The sequence below is a fragment of the Epinephelus fuscoguttatus genome, linkage group LG22 (assembly GCF_011397635.1).
Source record: "Epinephelus fuscoguttatus linkage group LG22, E.fuscoguttatus.final_Chr_v1".
Taxonomy (NCBI): domain Eukaryota; kingdom Metazoa; phylum Chordata; class Actinopteri; order Perciformes; family Serranidae; genus Epinephelus; species Epinephelus fuscoguttatus.
Genome location: NC_064773.1, coordinates 12337128 through 12356255, shown reverse-complemented (window position 1 = coordinate 12356255; position 19128 = coordinate 12337128). Strand labels below are relative to the sequence as shown.

The 19128-nt window shown below is 43.0% G+C and overlaps 1 protein-coding gene across 1 annotated transcript in view; it reads left to right on the top strand.

Annotated features, from left to right (window-relative positions):
- apaf1 (apoptotic peptidase activating factor 1) overlaps positions 1-19128 on the top strand; it is a 72613-nt gene that overhangs the window by 28686 nt on the left and 24799 nt on the right. Inside the window, exons 22-26 of the mRNA XM_049566521.1 lie at positions 3459-3584; positions 5725-5856; positions 7413-7538; positions 9390-9515; positions 13224-13370. Of these exons, the coding sequence (XP_049422478.1) occupies positions 3459-3584; positions 5725-5856; positions 7413-7538; positions 9390-9515; positions 13224-13370 (657 nt within the window). The remainder of the gene's footprint in view (positions 1-3458; positions 3585-5724; positions 5857-7412; positions 7539-9389; positions 9516-13223; positions 13371-19128) is intronic.

The window sequence follows — 19128 nt, the reverse complement described above, 5'->3', positions numbered from 1 at the left end:
TGAGGTATTTATCCATAGTCAGTGTATTACATAAAGCAGATGTTGGTCAGTACACAACCAGTCTGGACAAAATGAATTTTAGACACTTAAAACTAGTCCCCTTAAAGAAGAATCATTATCAGTTGAAGTGTACACTATATTTAAAATATTTTCACAGCTTTACTTTGCCGTGCGACAGCCTTTTCCAACGAGGAAAGCCATTAACGGCGTCAGTTTCCCATTTATGCTTTCGTCAAAGCCACCAGACTCCATTGACAAAAACAGCAGTTTTACCTCATTGAACATGAGGAGTTGCTGGTCTACCACTGCCTTGATCAGTCAGTTAGTTAGTTATTGTTTGACTATGGTGAATGCGAACTAATCCTTTTAAAACACCAAAGTTACACAATAAGATAAATAACCTGATCCAGGCAGCAGCTCCGTGTTCAGCCATGTTAAATCAATGTTTTTCTCAACGGAGTCTGGCTATGAAGAAGAAAGCGATATAATTGCTGTCTGATGTCAAGGCAAAGTGGTGAAAATATTCTAATATAGCGTACACCTAAACTGATGTTGATTTTCTTAGCTGGGCCTTTTTTAAGGTGGCTAAAATATGTTTTGTTACTCAGTTGTCTACAGCAGTGCATTGCTTAGCTTCCATGGTGGTACTCCTGCTACTCTAAACTCGGAGCACGCCGACAGACATCTACTGTCGTTAATGCACTCATTGTAGATACGTGCCTCATACAATCCCACTTCAATCAGGAGAGACACGTTTTTATGGTAAAAGAATATTTATTAACATGTGAATGAATGAATAATGGAATGTGGAAAGTCTTTGGTGATTAGACCCCGTAGAGATGGTTTGATTTAAGGAGGGTGATGAATCCATAGTCGAATAGGGACCCCCCCCCCGGAGTCTAGACGCTGGTGATGGTAGAAGTGGTGAAGATGAGATGAGAGGAAGATGGAGAAGTGACGATGATCCGGATGAGTAGAGGAATGAGTCTTTGAGAGCTTGTCCTGGACTCTGGATACGATGGCTGGAGGTGACTGGGGTGGAGGAGGGTGCGAAGATTCTGCCTAAAATGATGGCTGACAGCAGCAGAAGAGAGAGCAGATTTAAAATTTTGCAGTGGCATCCTGATTGGCTAAGAGATCGTGGCAAAGTGTGATTGGATTGATTGGAGTGAACACCCATAGTCAGCTGATTAGAGGGAGTAGTGAGAGTGGGATGGAGAAAATGTGAAATGGTGAGCACGAGATGGTCTTCCTGATTGAACTTACGCTGAGCTTCATTTCAAAAGACCCAAACTATCCCTTTTAGGGACAGGACTCAAGTAAATATACTTAGCTAAATTCCATCACTGGACATAGTGCTGTTTTTACTTAAATGCTAAACATAAGCATGCTAATGTACTGATATTTAACAGGTACAATGGTTACCATGTTCACCATCCCAGTTGAGCATCTTAGCATATCAGTATTTTCCTCCTGGTGCTAAGAAGGGGCTGATGGGAAAGTTATTATTTTTACAGGATGATGAAAAGTTAAGGGATAACCAAAGTTATGACAGTTCTTCCTGTGGGTAACGTGAACACCCAGAACCACATTTCATGACAATCATCTAATAGTTGTCAAGATTTTTCAGTCTGGACCAACTGAGCGACAGGCCATCCCTGGAGCCACGAAACCACAATGACTAAACACTTTCTTATTTTGCTACAGGGCTCCCTGAAACCCCCTCAGCAACTCCTCGAAGCCTCTGGGTTGTAGCGTTCGCACCGATCCAGTTGACCTTTAGAGGGCATCCACAAAATCTCTCTTAAAAACAGCTTTGAATAGTCTGTGAAAGATTTCCATCTCAAGAGCCTATTATAGCAGCTTTTCATGCAGAGGCAGCCATCTCAAGTTAGAACATGCATGATGACTTTTTTGTTTCTTCAAGCTGGGTCTTTTGAGCCTCAAAGCTGTTCTGTTCTCCCTCACTTATGTCTGCGGGGCTGTCAGACCCCTGGCAGCCTGTCGCAGTCTTGACCGGACTGAACAGTTGCGCCCAAAGCTCACATTTTTCCGCCTCATTCCACCTTCTTTTGATGTGCTTATCACCATCAAGCCAGCAGCAGCGCCTCACCTCTCTCCCTCTCAGTTACTCTGTAGAAATGTGACTTTGTGTCAGGAGTTTTACTTTCTAGGGGCAGCTTTCCTCTCTGAGTATATCTTGGCAGACGGAGCTATCATTTTAGGCTTGCATAGATATTCTAGACACCGGGTGTGAACCTTGTGTGACTTCTTGGTACAGTGGAGCTCTCAGTGCACTGTCTTCTCATTGTTTTGGCCAAGTGCTATCTTAATTACTCTGGAACATCTCAGGTTTTTGTTTTTTTTTTAAGATTTCCAAGGGATGTCATCAGTGGGCATAGACCAAAATGCCTCTGGACCTTATAGACCCACAACCAATAACTAAACACGTAACGAATTGCAGAAAAATCAGAATTTAAAGATAGAAAGTGTTTATACTTTGCCAGGTGACCAGACCAATCTACGAGCTCACGTTATTTTTGCTCTGGTAGATGCACTTGTGATTTGGTCTGGCGATGTCAGGCTACACACTAGCGGCAACATCAGAAAGTTTCACATCAGCTGCAGCCATCTTGTTTTCAAAAATGCTACAACAGCGCTCCCCTTTACAGTCACTGTCTGAAACATGCCCCTCATTAGTCAAACGGTTGTGCATCTGCCACTGCAAATAAAACGTGACCGTCGCAGATTCGTCTGGTTTCCATGTAAGGCTGGTCCACTGCACTTTGGTCTGGATTGAAATAAATATCAACAACCACTGAATGGATTGTCATGAAATTCATACAGGCATTCAGGGTCCCCAAAAGATGAGATCCACTGATTTTGGTGATCCATTGACTTCCTCTCATACCACCATGAAGTTTACATATTTGGTCTTCGGTGAAATATCTTAAAAATTGTCCAATATCTGACTGATCTGTATTTTTTGACCGCGGCCCAGATGTTTTGAAAAGCTACTAAGCGCTTTTCTACTTTGGCTACAAGCTAAAGTCAGATCGAAACAGATCCCTGTATATGGTAGGCTGCTCCAGGCACACTACTGCAAGTATGTCTTACACTGCTACATGTAGCTACGGGCTAACGTCAGGGAAACATGTAATCAAGGTCACTGATGTTGTAAATTTCTACCTCATTTTTTGGATCTGGTCCGGTTGTGTTTAGAGGCTTTTATTTGTGATTTTTCAGGGTAGGAAGAGATGCTACTCTCTGTTACAGCCACTCCCCAGGCTGCAATGGGTGTATTAGTATATTAGATTTGTGAATGCTAGGCCACTCAAAAGTTGCTTCTGGGCAGTGTGGCCACCAGTTAAGTAGGCCTACGCTAGTGTGGCTGTGAACTCTTGTTGTTGTTGTTTATTTGGGCACTTACGGTGCTAATGTTTGTTTCTTCCTCCCAGGTGTTGGAGGTGCCCTCTGGGAAGCTCCTAGCCACTCTGCTGGGACACACCAAGACAGTGCTGCACTGCCGTTTCAGCCAGAATGGACAAACACTTATCACGTCCTCGGAGGACACCACCATCAGGGTAGGCTAAACTCCTCTCCACCCAGACTTGCTCCTTTCCACTCTATCTACTTGGTTTTCCTGGTTTCTCCCATTCATCACCCTCTCCCTCACCCCACCCTCACCATCTTCTCTTGCCTAATTCACGGCCGTGATCTTTCACCTCCTCCTCCAACCCGCGTCCATTTTTCTTCTCTACTATCGATTATTCTTCTCCCTCATCCCCATCCCCATTCCTCACCTTGAGTAAAACTGCCTACTCTGCTGAATCGCTCATCCTCAGTGTTCCAGGTCTCTGTGGTGCTTTCACTTTCCTCTACCTGTTACACTCTACCAGCTTCTCCGTCTGCCTCTTCACCTCTCCATACTTCATCCCCCACTTTTGTCTCCTCTCCTTCCTTTTTCCCCTCTCTTTGCCTTCAGCTACGCCGCTCTCGATAGCTCTTTATCTCCCTCCTGCTCTTGCATTGACCGTGTGCGACTATCAGTGTTTGTGTGTGTGTGTGTACTTTATGCCGTTATGGTCTGTCAACCCCCACCGTTCATGCTCTGTTGCTCATTTCCCCTTTCCTCTCATCCCCTCTCATCTCCTCCTCCTTCATCTTTTCTTTTTGCTGACAGACCCGTCCACTGCAGCACTTCCTTCCCTCCCCGATAACGCAGCACCTTGTTCCGTATTCATGCGGCTGCTGCCTATGCCATCGCTATTCGTGGACCGTCCGCCGCTTATTCAGAAGCTATTCAAATTCATGCTATTTGACATGTGCTCGCCAGAAAATGGACGTGTGTATTTTGATGTTAATGCAGAGCGAATGTAAAGAGATCTGATGGCACTGATGTTAGCCGGTGATGGATTCTAACCTTTGGGCCCATGACAGATTCGATTCAGTGGTGCAAAAGGTGCAGGATTGCAAGCAAGAGCATGATTGACACGATGATCTGGATGATTCTGTCTGTCCTGCCAGTATCTTTGAGTTCAGTTGGACACCTGTTTTCTGCCCATTTACCTGCCTGTACACCGATACAACACGAGCAATCTGCAGACAGATGTGCAGGTCCAGAATCTTAACTCTGGACAGATGCACAGAAAGAGCATACCCAAGCAGGGATGTGATCAGCAAGATGAAAATTAAAAAAATGACAAAAAATAGGACAAAATGCTTTGATCTACTGAACAATTCGTGATGTTGTACAGTTGAATTTCTGCGCTCTCAAAGTCACTGAAATATTAGATCACTGTATATGTTACACAGTACAAGAGGCTCCACTGCAGCCTCCATAACTCCTGTCAAATGATTGGCTCCAGACTGCAGTAGCCATGTAGGATCCATCAAAGAAACGGCCTGTTATTGGAGTGCATTTCCTTTTTATTGCATTTATTTAAGAAGTTTGCCCCTGCTTTTATTTCCTGTTATTTTAATGGATCCTCCTGAGTAATGTTGGTCTTTAAAAGAAAAATAAGCTGAGTTTTATTGTTATAATTGTGTCCATTCCCACCTCTGCTGTAAAAATCTGGAAAATGCCAACGTGGCTGAGCTTGAAATTTGAAACTAGTCACAATTATGAGAGGACCAGGCGGAAAAATACACGGAATTTCCCTTAATAGCAGTGCAATAAAAACAAATACTCGTCATGAATCCTAAGAATAACCATATACGAGATATTTTTTTTATCTTTTCAAACTTACGTAAACATTTTTTGTTATTCGGTGTTCAGCATTTTCCAGCCCCAATGTCCAACGTAAGCTTTAGGCACTACAGACTTTAAAGGGGACTTACCATGCTTTTCCTTATTTTCTGTCATACATGTGATGTTACAGTGTTGAACGTTCATATTAAATGTGGCCAAAAGAGGGTGAAACAAGAGCTGCAAATGTTGCGAGGAATGAGACAGCACACACATCACATTTTACCTCTATATACAGAGTTATTTCGGTGGCCAGCAGAGTGTGAAGCTCCTATTAGAATGCTATGGATTATGAGTAATTCTCCTAAGACAGTCTGCAGGTTGCAAACGCACAGCACAAGCACTTTCTGATTTCACTCACTGGGACTTACCAGATGTGTGTTTCAAAGTCCGTGAGGGTGGATGTTGGAGACAGGCTGAAGTTAAAAGCATCAGTGTCTGAAGGGTCACTGTTTGTCTCTCTGTTGCCTCTGTAGGTGTGGAGGTGGCAGTCTGGGGAGTGTAAAGTACTGCAGGGTCACAAAGAACAGGTCAGATGCTTCTGGCTGCTCTCCGACTCACCAGCCGACACAAGACTGCTGTCCTGGTCCTACGACGGTACGGTCAAGGTAAAGCTCACACTCACACACATAGACACTCACTCACAGTTAGAGAAGTATTTTACTGCTGGAAAGATGGCTAGGATGTCTATGAGTAGAAAGATGCAAATACTTTTGAAATCAGTGCCACAAAACCGGAGAAAACAGGAAGATAACCTACAACTACCAGAATGCACAGCGCCACACTGGACCAATAAATGATCCCGCTAGCGGGTGACATAATGCGAACACGTCCAATTTGACAACAATGTGACCAGCTGATAACAAATGATGTCATGTTACTAGGGGTGTAAATCACTGTTTTCATCACAATACAATATCATATTGATTCTTTGGAAAATTATGCGATATTTGCTGATATAACAAAGTCTGCCATGATACGATTTTGATTCGATGCGATGTAGGGGCCTGTGATCGATATGAGGCGATATTATCTGCCCATTTAACACAATCGATTGCAGTAGAAGCTAGCGGACTTTTTGTCCTCTACTCATACATTAATACATCACATGAAATGTTATTATTTTTCTTACTCACCGTTGGTTCGAGTCACTGCATCTCCCGACAGAACAGCACGGTTGAATTTCAGACCACATGCACATTTTTTCAGCCCAACATTTTTGAAACAGAGCAGCTAATGTTGCTGTAGTGAGAAGTTAACACTGTGAAATGCCCATTGTTTCGTGTTCTTTGTCTGTTGACCAGTATTCTCTCTATAATCCAAAATATATCCACACTGCTGATTTATTCCTGAGTTAATAATGTCACCCTCTTTGGCTTTCTCTTGGCTGCATGCCATCTGCCTGTTGCTGTCTGACGGTGACACAGACTTTCAAAATAAAAGTGTGTCCTAAAGATGACGATATAGATTGATGTTTACACTTTACGTTGATGACACTGGATCATTGATCAAAACAATGGATTGTTACACCCCTATGTATTACAGTTTGACAGTAAGCTAGAAAGACATTTAAATAGGCAACTCAGTAACAGACTTTTGGTTTATATTTGATCAGCGCTGCTTAGTTTTACCATTTGATCAGGGGGGGTTTTTTGGCCTCCAGGAAAACAGTATGGCACCCACTTCCTGTTCACAAACTCACTATTACACCTAAACACAGCACTAATATATGTTTCTAAAAACATTGTAGGCGAAAAATAAGGAAAACAGTCACATAATCTTGATATATATATGTATATGATCAGCACTGCCTAGCTTTACCTTTTGATTGTATTTTGGTCAGAGTTAGAGAGAGACAGGGAGGGGCAGGTCTGTCTCTTGATCCGTGTCATACTCTTTGTGTCTGCATTGGTGGCACGCCATACAAAAATGCAGAAGTACAGCCTGTAGTTTGAGCAAGAGCCCGACAGTCAGACGTAAATGATGTCATCTGGTGAATTTTTGCCGGGAGTGAGGAGGTTAGATGGGGGAACTTTACCACAGTTCGTTTACACATACTGCCCACACTGTTTTGATTCAAAGCTTGTTGAAAATAGGCGAAGTGCCCTTTAAACAGCAGCATGAAATCAAATATAATCTCTGTCTTTTTTCTGCTTATTACAAGATGTGGAACCTAGAAAGTGGAGAGAAGCTGCAGGACATCGAGGCTCATCGGGGAGCCATCCTGTCCTGTCATGTCTCGCCAGACGGATCCCTCTTCGCCACCACCTCTGCTGACAAGACTGCTAAGGTTCAACACTTACACACACACTTACACACACACACACACACACACACACACACACACACGGGATGAGACATATCTGTTTGTGCTGCCAGTAACAACGTGACCTATTACACGTCAGCGTCTTCCCCCAGACCGCCTTCCAAGCTCATTACTTACAGCACATAAACGCGGACGCGTTGCTGCGGGTGATATCTGAGGCTAAGTTCTTTCCAGTAGGGAGGCGAGGGACCTTAGAGTTTAGCGTGCAGCAGATGGCCCCCGGGTCAGCCTGTCCTCCTACACCCGTGTCCAGTGATCACTGAGTCTGACTGCAGCTCGCGGACCTGCTGACCCACCGGCCTGGCAGCCTGGCTGGCTTGCAACAGACCCAACTCCATGTCTGGATGCAGTTTTTGCCAGGTTACCAACACTGCTGCGCTTGACTTTGGCCTGACTTTGACTGACTCAGTGGGCCGGAGATGTGTTTTTTAACCTTTCCCCAAGCAGCTCTTAAATCATCACTTTTCCTACTCATCATCCACAGAAAAAGAGGCTCCGGAGCACACGGTACACGCTGAACTGTGCAGAGACTGTACGCTCTTTGACACTGGCTGCCTCTCAATGTCATTTTCTTGGATCATAAAAAAACGGCTGTGGTTCGGCGTTAGATTTATACTTCTCTGTCCAGTATTCAACCACCGACTACAACTTCAGTTCCTGAATGTCCAGTATTAGAAACAACCCGGAGCCGCTCTCTCAGGAGTTTGTTAAAGCAGTTGACGTTGAGCCAGTGCCACCGAGTTTCACACGGGAATTTGGATTTGGTCGACACTTACTGTAGCGAACAGCCGCTGGGTCGCCGGCCAACCTGGCTTCTGTCAGTGGATGGTAGTGAGGGAGAATGTATGTTTTATGGATTTGGCAATGATGATAATTGAGGTGTGTGTGTGTGTGTTGTGGGGCTGGTTAGCAGCCAGTCACATAGTCCTTGCTCTCCAGACCGAGTAGGGGCTTTGATGGCTCGAAACACACACAAACATAAAGTCTCCAGTCTCCATGTATCGAGAGGTCAAACCAAAAGGCTCAGCCGTGAGTTTCTTTGTTGAGCGGCACAATAAGATGGAGCCTTCTCTGTTCTGCTCGTCCTTTTCCTCCAACTCTTTCTCTCTTTCCCCTCTTTCTCTCTTATTCTACTGACCTTCAGATGAATGGGACTTTGTGTGCAGACATAGTTAGCCGGCTGCCAAATGAAGTGTCTAATTATGAGCTGTGTTATTTCTATGCAGCGCAGGATGTGACCGGGGTATGGAAGAAACACAGAGAGGGGAAGAGGAGGAAGGGAGGAATAGAGAGAGAACAATGGATGAGAGGCAGAAAGTAAAGAGAGGGAAAGCCAAATAAAGTGAGAGAAATAAATACAGCAGCAGAGTGAGAGAGAGAGAGCGCTCATTAACGGTTTCATCATTCTGGTGCAGCGCTGTAACTACTCTGCATTTCACCCGATTATTTGTCCTCATAAGACCTATTAACAGATGATGACTCGTTTGAGCTACAGAAATAAAACATATTGTTATTACCTATTCCCAAGTAAACACTGCTGTATTTGTTTTTATAATTACATTTCATCTGCAGTGTATCACACAGGGTCGCTCAGTCTTCTTCTAAATGGGTAACTCTTGAATAAGTAAGGGTTATTTTAGTTATACCTCAATGTGCAAATGAAGTAAATGTATCCAGTACATGCACATTTTTTTCTATAATCAAGTCAGAATGTGAACATTTCTGTTTTTGATGGTCATTTTTAATATTTCATGCACAATTGATGTACCGATTTCTGCTTTTCAGTCTTCTTAAAGTGTTACTTTCTGTTTGTAGTTGTGGCACTGTGAGTCCTGGCAGTGTGTTCACACACTGAGCGGCCACCAAGACTGTGTCCGAAGCTGCCAGTTCACCTGGGACAGCCAACGCCTCGCAACAGGAGATGACAACGGAGAGATTCGGGTGCGTATCCAAAACACTGAGTTATCTTAACTTTTGCATTTCATCATATTGGTCACTGATCTATGAATTCAGGCTCATTAGACTTCTGAGCCGAGTGCCCGCATGCAACAAGGTGAAGAAAATGGGAAGCAGAACCTTTTTAGAGTCATCAGGACAGTGAGGCAGTTAATGGAATACACCCTGCAAATGATCATTTGTAAATCAGTTACGTCCGTGTTCAGTGTTGGGCTCCTTACTCTAAAAATGTAATATATTACTCATTACTTGTTATTCTTTTCAAAAGTGATAAAATTACTTAGTGTAGCTGAGGCTAGATAGCTTCTTGTTTACCTGTGATCAGTATTTTCCCATGACTCTGCCCCAAAGGAGTGCTCACCTTGGTTGGGGTGTCTTCCTGGAGCTTCACATTGTTGTGTTGTCGGTTGTAGTAGCTGAGGTGTTTCAGACCAGAGGTTTGAGGACATGTTTTTTTTGTGTGTTTTTATTTATCCAGTTGTATGCTCAGTACTTTCCAAACAGACAGACCATTCCAAGGGAAACCTAAACCAAAAAAGTAAACCTTATCTATGCTCTCTTCAAAGCCAGACTCCATCCACAAAAACAGTAATTTTACCTTGCTGAACACGGGAGCTGCTGGTCTACCTCTGCCTCAATCAGTTACTTTATTTATGTTATTGTATGACTTTGGTGAATTCAGACTAACCCCTAAAAACACTGAAGTCACACAGTTACCCGAACATGGTAACTAATCAAGGCAGTCGTAGACAAGCAGCTCCTGTGTTCAGCGAGGTTAAATTGCTGCTTTTGTCAATGGAATCTAGCTTTGAAGAGAGCGTAGATAAGTCTCACCTTAATAGTGTAAATAGGTTCATTTTGTCTACTCAAATTAGATTCAGTGTAGAAAGTTTGCCGCCCGGTGTTCTTTGGAGGAGGGAGTCCCAGGTGTCATCGGATCGGAAAGCAACAAGTTCAAACATTGGATCAGGGAGGCTATAGAGATCAGGAGGAGGGCCAGGAACACCATCAGCCGGGATGAGGGGGCTTTCATGCTGTCACACACCTGGGACTCTCTCCTCCAAAGAACACTGGGCGACGGGGGGCGTGACCAGCCTGGCAATCCGATTTGCCAGGCTGGTCACGCCTCCGGGACGCACGTCAGATGACGCTTCTGAAGAAGACTGCAGTGACAGTCGAAACATGTCAAGGTAAACTACATCTCCTTAAAAACTCATTGTCTGAAAAAAAGAAACTTTCTACACTGAATTCTCACCTTTAGTTCAGGTCACCAGTGGAAAGGGATGTCTGTTTGTGGAGTACTGAGCATCCTATTGGATAAAGGAAACTTTGATTATACTGCACAAGTTGTGTGAGAGTTTGTAAATGATTTTTTTTTTCATATAGTTTTGCTTTTGTTTAACGTGGCCACCGATCGTTTCAATTGATCAACCATTTTCTCCATTTGTGGATTCTTCATTCACTGGAGACAAAGTTTTCTTCACAAAATTAAGCATTACACAAGCAGAGTAATTCATAAACCAGTGATCACTTGGGGTTTGAAGTATTCCTTTAAACTTTGCATTTCTTCCCACTGGTTGCTGATCTAGGTGTCCAGGCCTCTCAGCACAGTGCCTTAATGCAAAAAGGTGATGTGGAGAAAATGGGAAGTAGAACATTTTAAGAGTTACGAGGACGGTGAGGTAGCTAAAGGAAGAGTAGAGGTGTTGATGGAGGTAATTTGGAAGAAAGTACAGAGGCAGCAGATTACAGGTGAGGACAGACTCCCCACTGAGCCTCCTGCATCAGGATACATCTGTGTGTCCACTCACACACACACACACACACACACACACACACACACCAAATGGCTTAATGTTACTAGTATGAAACCATCTAAGTTCCATCCAACATACAAAAAATGCAATTAGAGCAGTCAACATTTATTCCAGAGATCAGCCCATAATTACATCTCATCACTCATTTAGATAAAGTGCTTACTAATACATCATGATTGCTGCAGTGCACAGAGAAGGCACGAGATGAAAGGAAGGAGGCAGGGCTCCTTCTCAGATGAGGGAGTGGGAGTTGGAGGAGGTGCAGGTTGTGTGAGGAAGTTGGGATGAAGAGAGCAGGAAGGGGAGGAGATGTCTGACAGTGGGAGGTGAAGGAGAGGACTCAGGCTGCCAAATTGGTTCCCCAAGGCTTTGGAATCTGCAGCGCTGCTTGTATACAAACACACACACAAAGTAAATGAAAGTTAGAGTGTGTGAGGAGAAGAGAGGAAGACGTGGATTCTGCGCCGCTCAGCCTGCAGTCAACAAGGGGTTAATGCCCTCTGGTGGCCTCTGAGCTGAACTACTCCATTATCCAGAAATGGACGAATCCATCACATCCAATTACATAAACCACACTGAAATCTCACCCCTGTTTCTATGGAAACAAATGTGAGTCATTCCGCACAAAAGCATGCCAAGTGTTAAATATAGCTGTACGTGTGATGTGTCATTGTCAAATGGACATGGCATGTGAACAGTTGCATAACAGCTGCAATCGACATGATGTGCTGCACCATTGGTGATAGAATCCCTAACTGCCATTTCATTATTTATGCAGTGCATTATGGGTAGATTCACACTGTACACCACACCACAGATTCTCTTTATTGTCTGTTTTACTTAGCTTCAAGGTTCCTCTTGACCTTTAGAAACACCAGTTTGAGAAAAAAAGATAGTATGACCTTCATAAACAGATGGCGTTTGGTCGTTATCACCACGTGACCGAAGCATGGGGTTTTGGTCACATCTGATGCCAGAGACCGTCCTTGAACAGAGACAGAGGTCATGATCTCTCCTCATATACAGGGATACCACCTGTTATCACATGATCAAAAAGCCATATTTAGGTCATGTGATAACAACTAAACCATCTCCATAGCAACTGTGCAAACTCCAGCTGCTGATACAGGCTGATGTGAGCATGGAAGCGTCGACTTCATGATAGGAAGTCAACCATCATTTTCTCGTCCCTAGGCAGGATCAAACTGTCTGGAAACATTCCTTATGTAGGATATTTTAATATATTTTTCACATTCAGATTCCAATGTCAGAATATTCGTAAAAATTAAAAGTTCATTGCTCTTTGACAGGGTGTACTTGCGTTATTGTGCTATCGTATTATCGTTATATCAGTAGCTAAACTGGTGGTAAAGTTAGTGTAATAATGTGGATAGAGCAGGCGTCCCATATATGAAGGCAACATCCTTGCCACAGCGGCTGCAGGTTCAATTCCAGCTTGTGGCCTCTAGCTGCATTTCATTTTTTCCCTCTCTCTTCCTCTCACACCCAAATTATCCCATCCAATGAAGGCAAAAAGCCAAGAAAAAATCTTTAAAAAAATAAATAAAATAAAAAATTATCAGTCAATCAATCCGTTGTTTATTCAGGGAAACTGACTGAGCATTAAGCTCTTTTACAGCAGTGCCCTGAGTTCACATTCAGTGGGCTAGAAGGATACAAGTATATAGAAGCAATCACATTAACACAGTAATATGTAGATAATCATGTCTGTAAACTAACAAAAGCAAGAACACTGTTACTATTGTTAGAATTAGATTAATATCGTTGAATCATAATTATTTCTGGGACATATATCGTCCAACAAAAGTTATTGTGTCAGGCCTGGTTGGTCATAATGTGCGTTTGTCCGTCACAGCTCTGGAACGTAAAGGACGGCTCATTGCTGAGGATTTGTTCCCGTAATGGCAAAGACGGCATGGACTCACTCCATGGAGGCTGGGTGACCGACCTGCACTTCTCCCCAGACAACTCTCTCCTGGTCTCGACTGGCGGCTACATCAAGGTATGTCAACACAAACTATACATTCAGATTGACGTAAGCTGTGTCTCAATTCAGGGGCTGCAGCCTTCGAAGGCTGCATTTGAAGACTGATTGCGTCACATCAGCGCGACCAAGGCTGTCCCATTTCGAAGGCTCCTTCAAATGCGGCCTTCTTTCCTAGAATTTGGAGGATGGATGAACGGATGAATCCTTCGTGGCCCAGCCAATCCCAAGAAGTTAACGAAAAGTTATTAACTAGCTAACGGTTAACTGTTACTAACATTACTATTAGCTAAAAGCACACGGCTTAAGCAATCTTAATTTAATAAGTTTACCTGAAAACAATCCTCCATCAGCCTGAATTATATCAAACAACGGTGTCTCTGGCAGTGAATCATCTCTTCAAGTATTAGATTAAAAAATATATATATATATAGCAATCTCTGGGTCCATGATTTAGGGTGATCTAACTTACTAGCTTACTCCTTCTTTCATCAAGTTCAGCTGGATGCTAGGTAACAGTAATGCAGCCAGGAAATCCTCTGCAGACCAGACCGTCCCATTTCGTAGAGTGTTCAGTTTGGCTGATGCGTTCTTCAAAGGACGTGGCCGACGTCAACCGCGAAGGCTGCGTCCTTCAAAGGCTGCAGCCCCTGAACTGAGACACAGCTATGTTTCCTCAAACTAATGTAAATGTTCTGTTTCCTCACTACGAAAAAAACAAGTGGCGGCTTGTTGTTGTGGCATGCTTCGGCAGCTCTACACCAGTTCATGTGTAAAGTTCTGCACTCCATCTTTAAATAATGAAGTTTAAGTAGTGTGTTACTCCCAATGTGGCAGCAAGCAATGACCTCTTTATGTTTTACTGTATTGTTTCTGCTGCATCAGATTGTTAGCGATGCATTATCATTATGCAACAGACTGGTAGTTGGCACCTAAATGTACTGCGTGCCTCTTCCTGCCCACGCTCAAACTTGAGTGTATATACTGTACACATAAAGTCACCTCCACAAAGTTCTGCAGCATAATTCACCCTGCATGTCTCTTGCTGTTTTCAACAATATACCCTTGTTTGTGAGACGGAGAGTTGTTGATTGAGATGCGTTTGATGTGTCTCAGTGAAAAACAAAACAGAAATGCCCCCAACACGCTCCATTGTTACGTTAAGCAGAGGAGCACTGCAGTGGTGCAGGTTTACATAAAAACACTCAATACCTGAGGGAGTGATATCAGTGCCTCTTCGTGACGTGACCAGAATAGTGTGTGTGTGTGTGTGTGTGTGTGTGTGTGTGTGTGTGTGTGTGTGTGTGTGTGCAGCTCTTTGTTATTGCCTTTACTTTTACAGGAGATGGGGTCACAGAGCGGACAGTCTCAGCTGTGCTCTGATTGGCTATTTGCTGGGCAATGATGTAATCCTCAAGGGAGAGCGGTTCTGATCGATGAGGCTTTATATCTCAGATTACTCCTGATACTGTGTGTGGGGTCGTGCTGTGTGTGTGTGTGTGTGTGTGTGTGTGTGTGTGTGTGTGTGTGTGTGTGCATGCGCCTTTGTTTATACCTGCCTGTGTGGGTCGACAGAGATGTTACTGTTGAAGGCAGCGCTTCAGGCTTTTTATAGACAGATGGCCAGAAACACATCATAATCTCGTCTGCAGCAGATTTCTGTTGACAAGATCATAAAGCCTGGAAATGAGCTCAAAGTTAATGAGGGCTTCATGTGTTTCTTTTACTTAATACCTTCTCTTTTTATGTATTTGATAGCATTCAGATTCTGATTTTCAGAGAACTCTCAGCTGTCAGACGCATAATTGTTTCTCAAGGCAGACATATCACAAAGCCCTCAGCGGGCTATTAAAAAGAAAAATGAGGTGCTAGAAAGATCACCAGACACAGTAGCATGACATCATATGTGAGGATAGAGACTTAAAGGTCTGAATTTACTGCCTTTCTAACAAAAAAAGAGCTTAAGGTCAGACTTTAATCAATGTGAGGCTAACAAGCAGGCTGAGGATGTCGATAAAAGGGGCCACTTTTGGCTGGTTCCCAGATTTTTGATTGTCTACTAATAGGGTTGTCCGAAAATATTATTACAGTAATAACTCATGTCCATCAATTTGTGTTTATCTGTTATATCTCGACATAGATGAAGTCAGTATTTCTGCTGAGCTCAAGAGACGGTTCCACCTTTTGGGGAAATACTCTGTTTGCTCTCTTGTTGAGAGTGAGATTATCACTCTCATGTCTATACGCTAAATATAAAGCTCGAGTCAGCAGGCAATTAGCATAGCTTACACTCTTAGAAATAAAGGTTCTAACTAGAAACATAGGAGAATCCTTTTTGGCCCTTTTCAAATAGGTTCTACTGGGCACACACACGCAAACAGAGAGATACCCATGATGGAAAAACAGCCCCAAACGTGATGGAGACAACAGCTGGGAGCAGAAGCACTTGTCGCCCGGCGTGGAGAAATGCACGTTTGGTGTGAACGGGCTTGCGTGAGAATTTCGGTTCGGTGCGCCGCGCTGCGCTTCGCAGCATTTCGCTGGCAGTGTGGCCCTGACGTAAGAAGCCTCTTGGATGAGTGCTGAAACGTCTTCAAGAAACTCAAGAAAGTCCAGTCGCCTACGATACCGCACTTAAGATTACCATGACCTAGATGACTAAGAATCTTCACCCACTTTAGATTAATTTCCTGTATCTGTGTCATGTGGGTTTTGCCACTGTTCTGCCCCTTTGGGAGACCAGTGTCGCTTCTGAGTCTATTTTTTCCAGTGGGAGAGGTGAACATGAGCACAGATTATGGCCGCTTCTTTCGCCCAATAGTCACTGAAGTAAATATTGGACCCATTTTTTACAAGCCCCAAGCCTTCTAAACATTCCGACACTGAAATGGCATTTCGTCAGACAAAAAAATCAGGAAAAATTAACTTTGTTCGGGATATGTCTCTATTTTGGCAACACACTCTTGCAAGATTTGGACACAACTAGACGCCTCTGTGCCGGTCCAAATGTCTGTAGATCTGTACATCTGTACGTCCCTCCATCTAATTCTTGTGAACGCGATATCTCAAGAATGCCTCTAGGGAATTTGGCACAACTGTCAACTTGGACTCAGCAATGAACTGATTAGATTTTGGTGGTCAAGGGTCAATGGTCAAGGTCACCGTGACCTTGCATCTATCTTATTCTCATGAATTTCTTACATATGGCACAAATATGTACTTGAAAGGATAAACTGATTAGATTTTGGTGGTGAAAGGTCAAGGTCAGTGTGACCTTGAATCAGTCTCATTCTCATGTACATGATATCTCGGGGTGTCGGGAGCGCAGTGGATAGTGCTGGTGCCCCATGTACAATGGCGATGCCTTGCCACAGTGATCGCAGGTTTGACTCCGGCTTGCAACCATTTGCTGCATGTCACCCCCCGCTCTCTCTCTCTCCCCCATTTCACTCTATCCTGTACATTAAAGGCAAAAAGCCCGAAAAAATAATCTTTAAAAAAAAGGAACATGATATCTCAAAAACACTTTATGGGAATTTCTTCAAATTTGGCCCACACGTTAACTTGGACTGAAGAATAAACTAAAATTTTGACTTGGAATTTGGTGGTTGAAGGTCAAAGGTCAATGTCAGTGTGACCTCTCAAAAAATGTTTTTGGTCATAACACCAGAATTCATGCACTTATTATGACAAAATGTTGAACAAATGTCTAATGGGATATAATGATGAAGTGATGACAGTTTATATACAAAAGGTCAAAGGTCAGCTTCACAGTGACATCATAATGCTCTGCATAAAACACGTTTCTGGCCATGACTCCATGTCATATCTCAGGAACAGAAGGGGAGACATTTGGTCAGTTACTGATTTGGTGACGCTAATTTTGAAATTGCGCCGATTATATAGATCGGATGTGTAGATAATTCTATTTTTTTTTAATAGATTTGTGCCTGTTTTACCCTCCAAACTTAAACCAAACTGGACACCAAACTATTACAGCCGTTAATGTCCGCTAATATACCCATTAGTTTGTTTATTCGTAAACTTCACAGGCAGGGCTGCTCTCTGCTTGATGGGCTAATGTAGCACTCATCAGCTCCATTACATCATCATGACAGTTATAATTATTCTGGGAATGGGCTAACGAATCACTCCATTACTCTATATCACAGACTTTTTTCTGCTCCCTCGTCTTCAGCAAGATGTGTTGACTTGATGGATCAGCATGTTGGATGTGAGGAGCAGTGACGGATTATTATGCCTGTCTTAAAGGGTGAACTCCCCTGAGTCGCAGGCTTTGATTGATTAATCGTACTGTGTGTCGGCCGGACAGTGATGAGAGGCCATCCTGTCTGTCACTGTAATTACCATGAGACTGTGTGTATCTCCTATGACAGATAATATAGCCTGCAGAGTGAGGAATCATGATGTTAATCTAACTGTCTATCTGTTTTAATGATTATTGCCAAGGCGAGTCCCCAGGCTCGCCTGTTTTTGCAATCAGCAAATGTCTTGAAACTAAAACTTGGCAATTTCACTCGGACACAGAACTTTAAACAGACTTGTTATAGAGTAAGTTGATTTTAAGAAATCCTCTCTCATCCCTTAGCTGTTCCATTTCTCTGAGCTTTACTTGTAAGAATGAAAAGGGACTGGTATTTCCATGTAAATATGAAGCAAGAACACCAGTGTGCTCAGATAAAATATTTACTGACGCCTACAAAAAAAATAAAAATCATGGAATGTTGTAATTATTTTTCTGTCAGTCTTGGAAAAAGGCTTGGCAATCATCTGGACGTCATCATAAGGGTATTTGGTTTGTATTTATCCTCAGCTGGTGTAAGGGAGAGATTTCATTATGGAGGATCAGTGGGATTGAATTAAATGTGCGTTTGGATCATAGATGTAGACTGATTGATATTGAAGTTTGGCTTGAATACTAGAAAAGGCCGAACAACAGCTCAGCTGAACGGTACTAACTTTTTTTGCTCTTAGAAAGCAGAGACTAGGTTAGAAATCCATTTTCACAACATAACTTGATAAAATAAGAGGTCATGAAAATGTCTTTATTTTATGAATAAAGCTGCTGTTGACTTCATATTCTGCCTCTTCAGTAGCACACTGAGCACAGACTAATGACTAAAACAAAGATGTACAACATGACCTCAAATTGTTGTGCTTCTGCCTCCAAGACTACAGAAGTCTTTTGTCCCAACTTACAATAACTTCTAGTTGTACAACATAAAAATTGCTGTGAAAAATGTCTAATCTTTTGGTTTTGGCAATGTGTCCAGCACCTTTGGTATAGTATAGCCCTCGTCGGCTTTTTTCCAGCTGATTCAGCATGTTGAATTGGTGTCAGTAGCTCATCGCTGAATGAAATCACTCGGATTGGCCGCTCAGCTTTGTGCACGATGAGAGAAACAAAAGTGAGGAAAGCAAACAGACGGCGAAAGTGAAGAGGGGGTGAGATGGAAACAAACATGTTATATTAGGTAAAGATATTTGGTAAATTCGAAATGGACTTGCACTTGTATAGTGCGTTTTTAGTTTTCGACCACTCAAAGCGCTTTCTACACTGCGAGGCACATTCACCCATTGACACACACATTCATACACTGGTAGCCAAGGCTAGCATACATGGTGCCATTTGTTACTCAGTTTATAACACACTCACACACCAATGGAACAGCCATCGGGAGCAATTTGGGGTTCAGTATCTTGCTCAAGTATACGAAATCAAGGGGGGGGATAAAATCACTGATCTTCCAGTTAG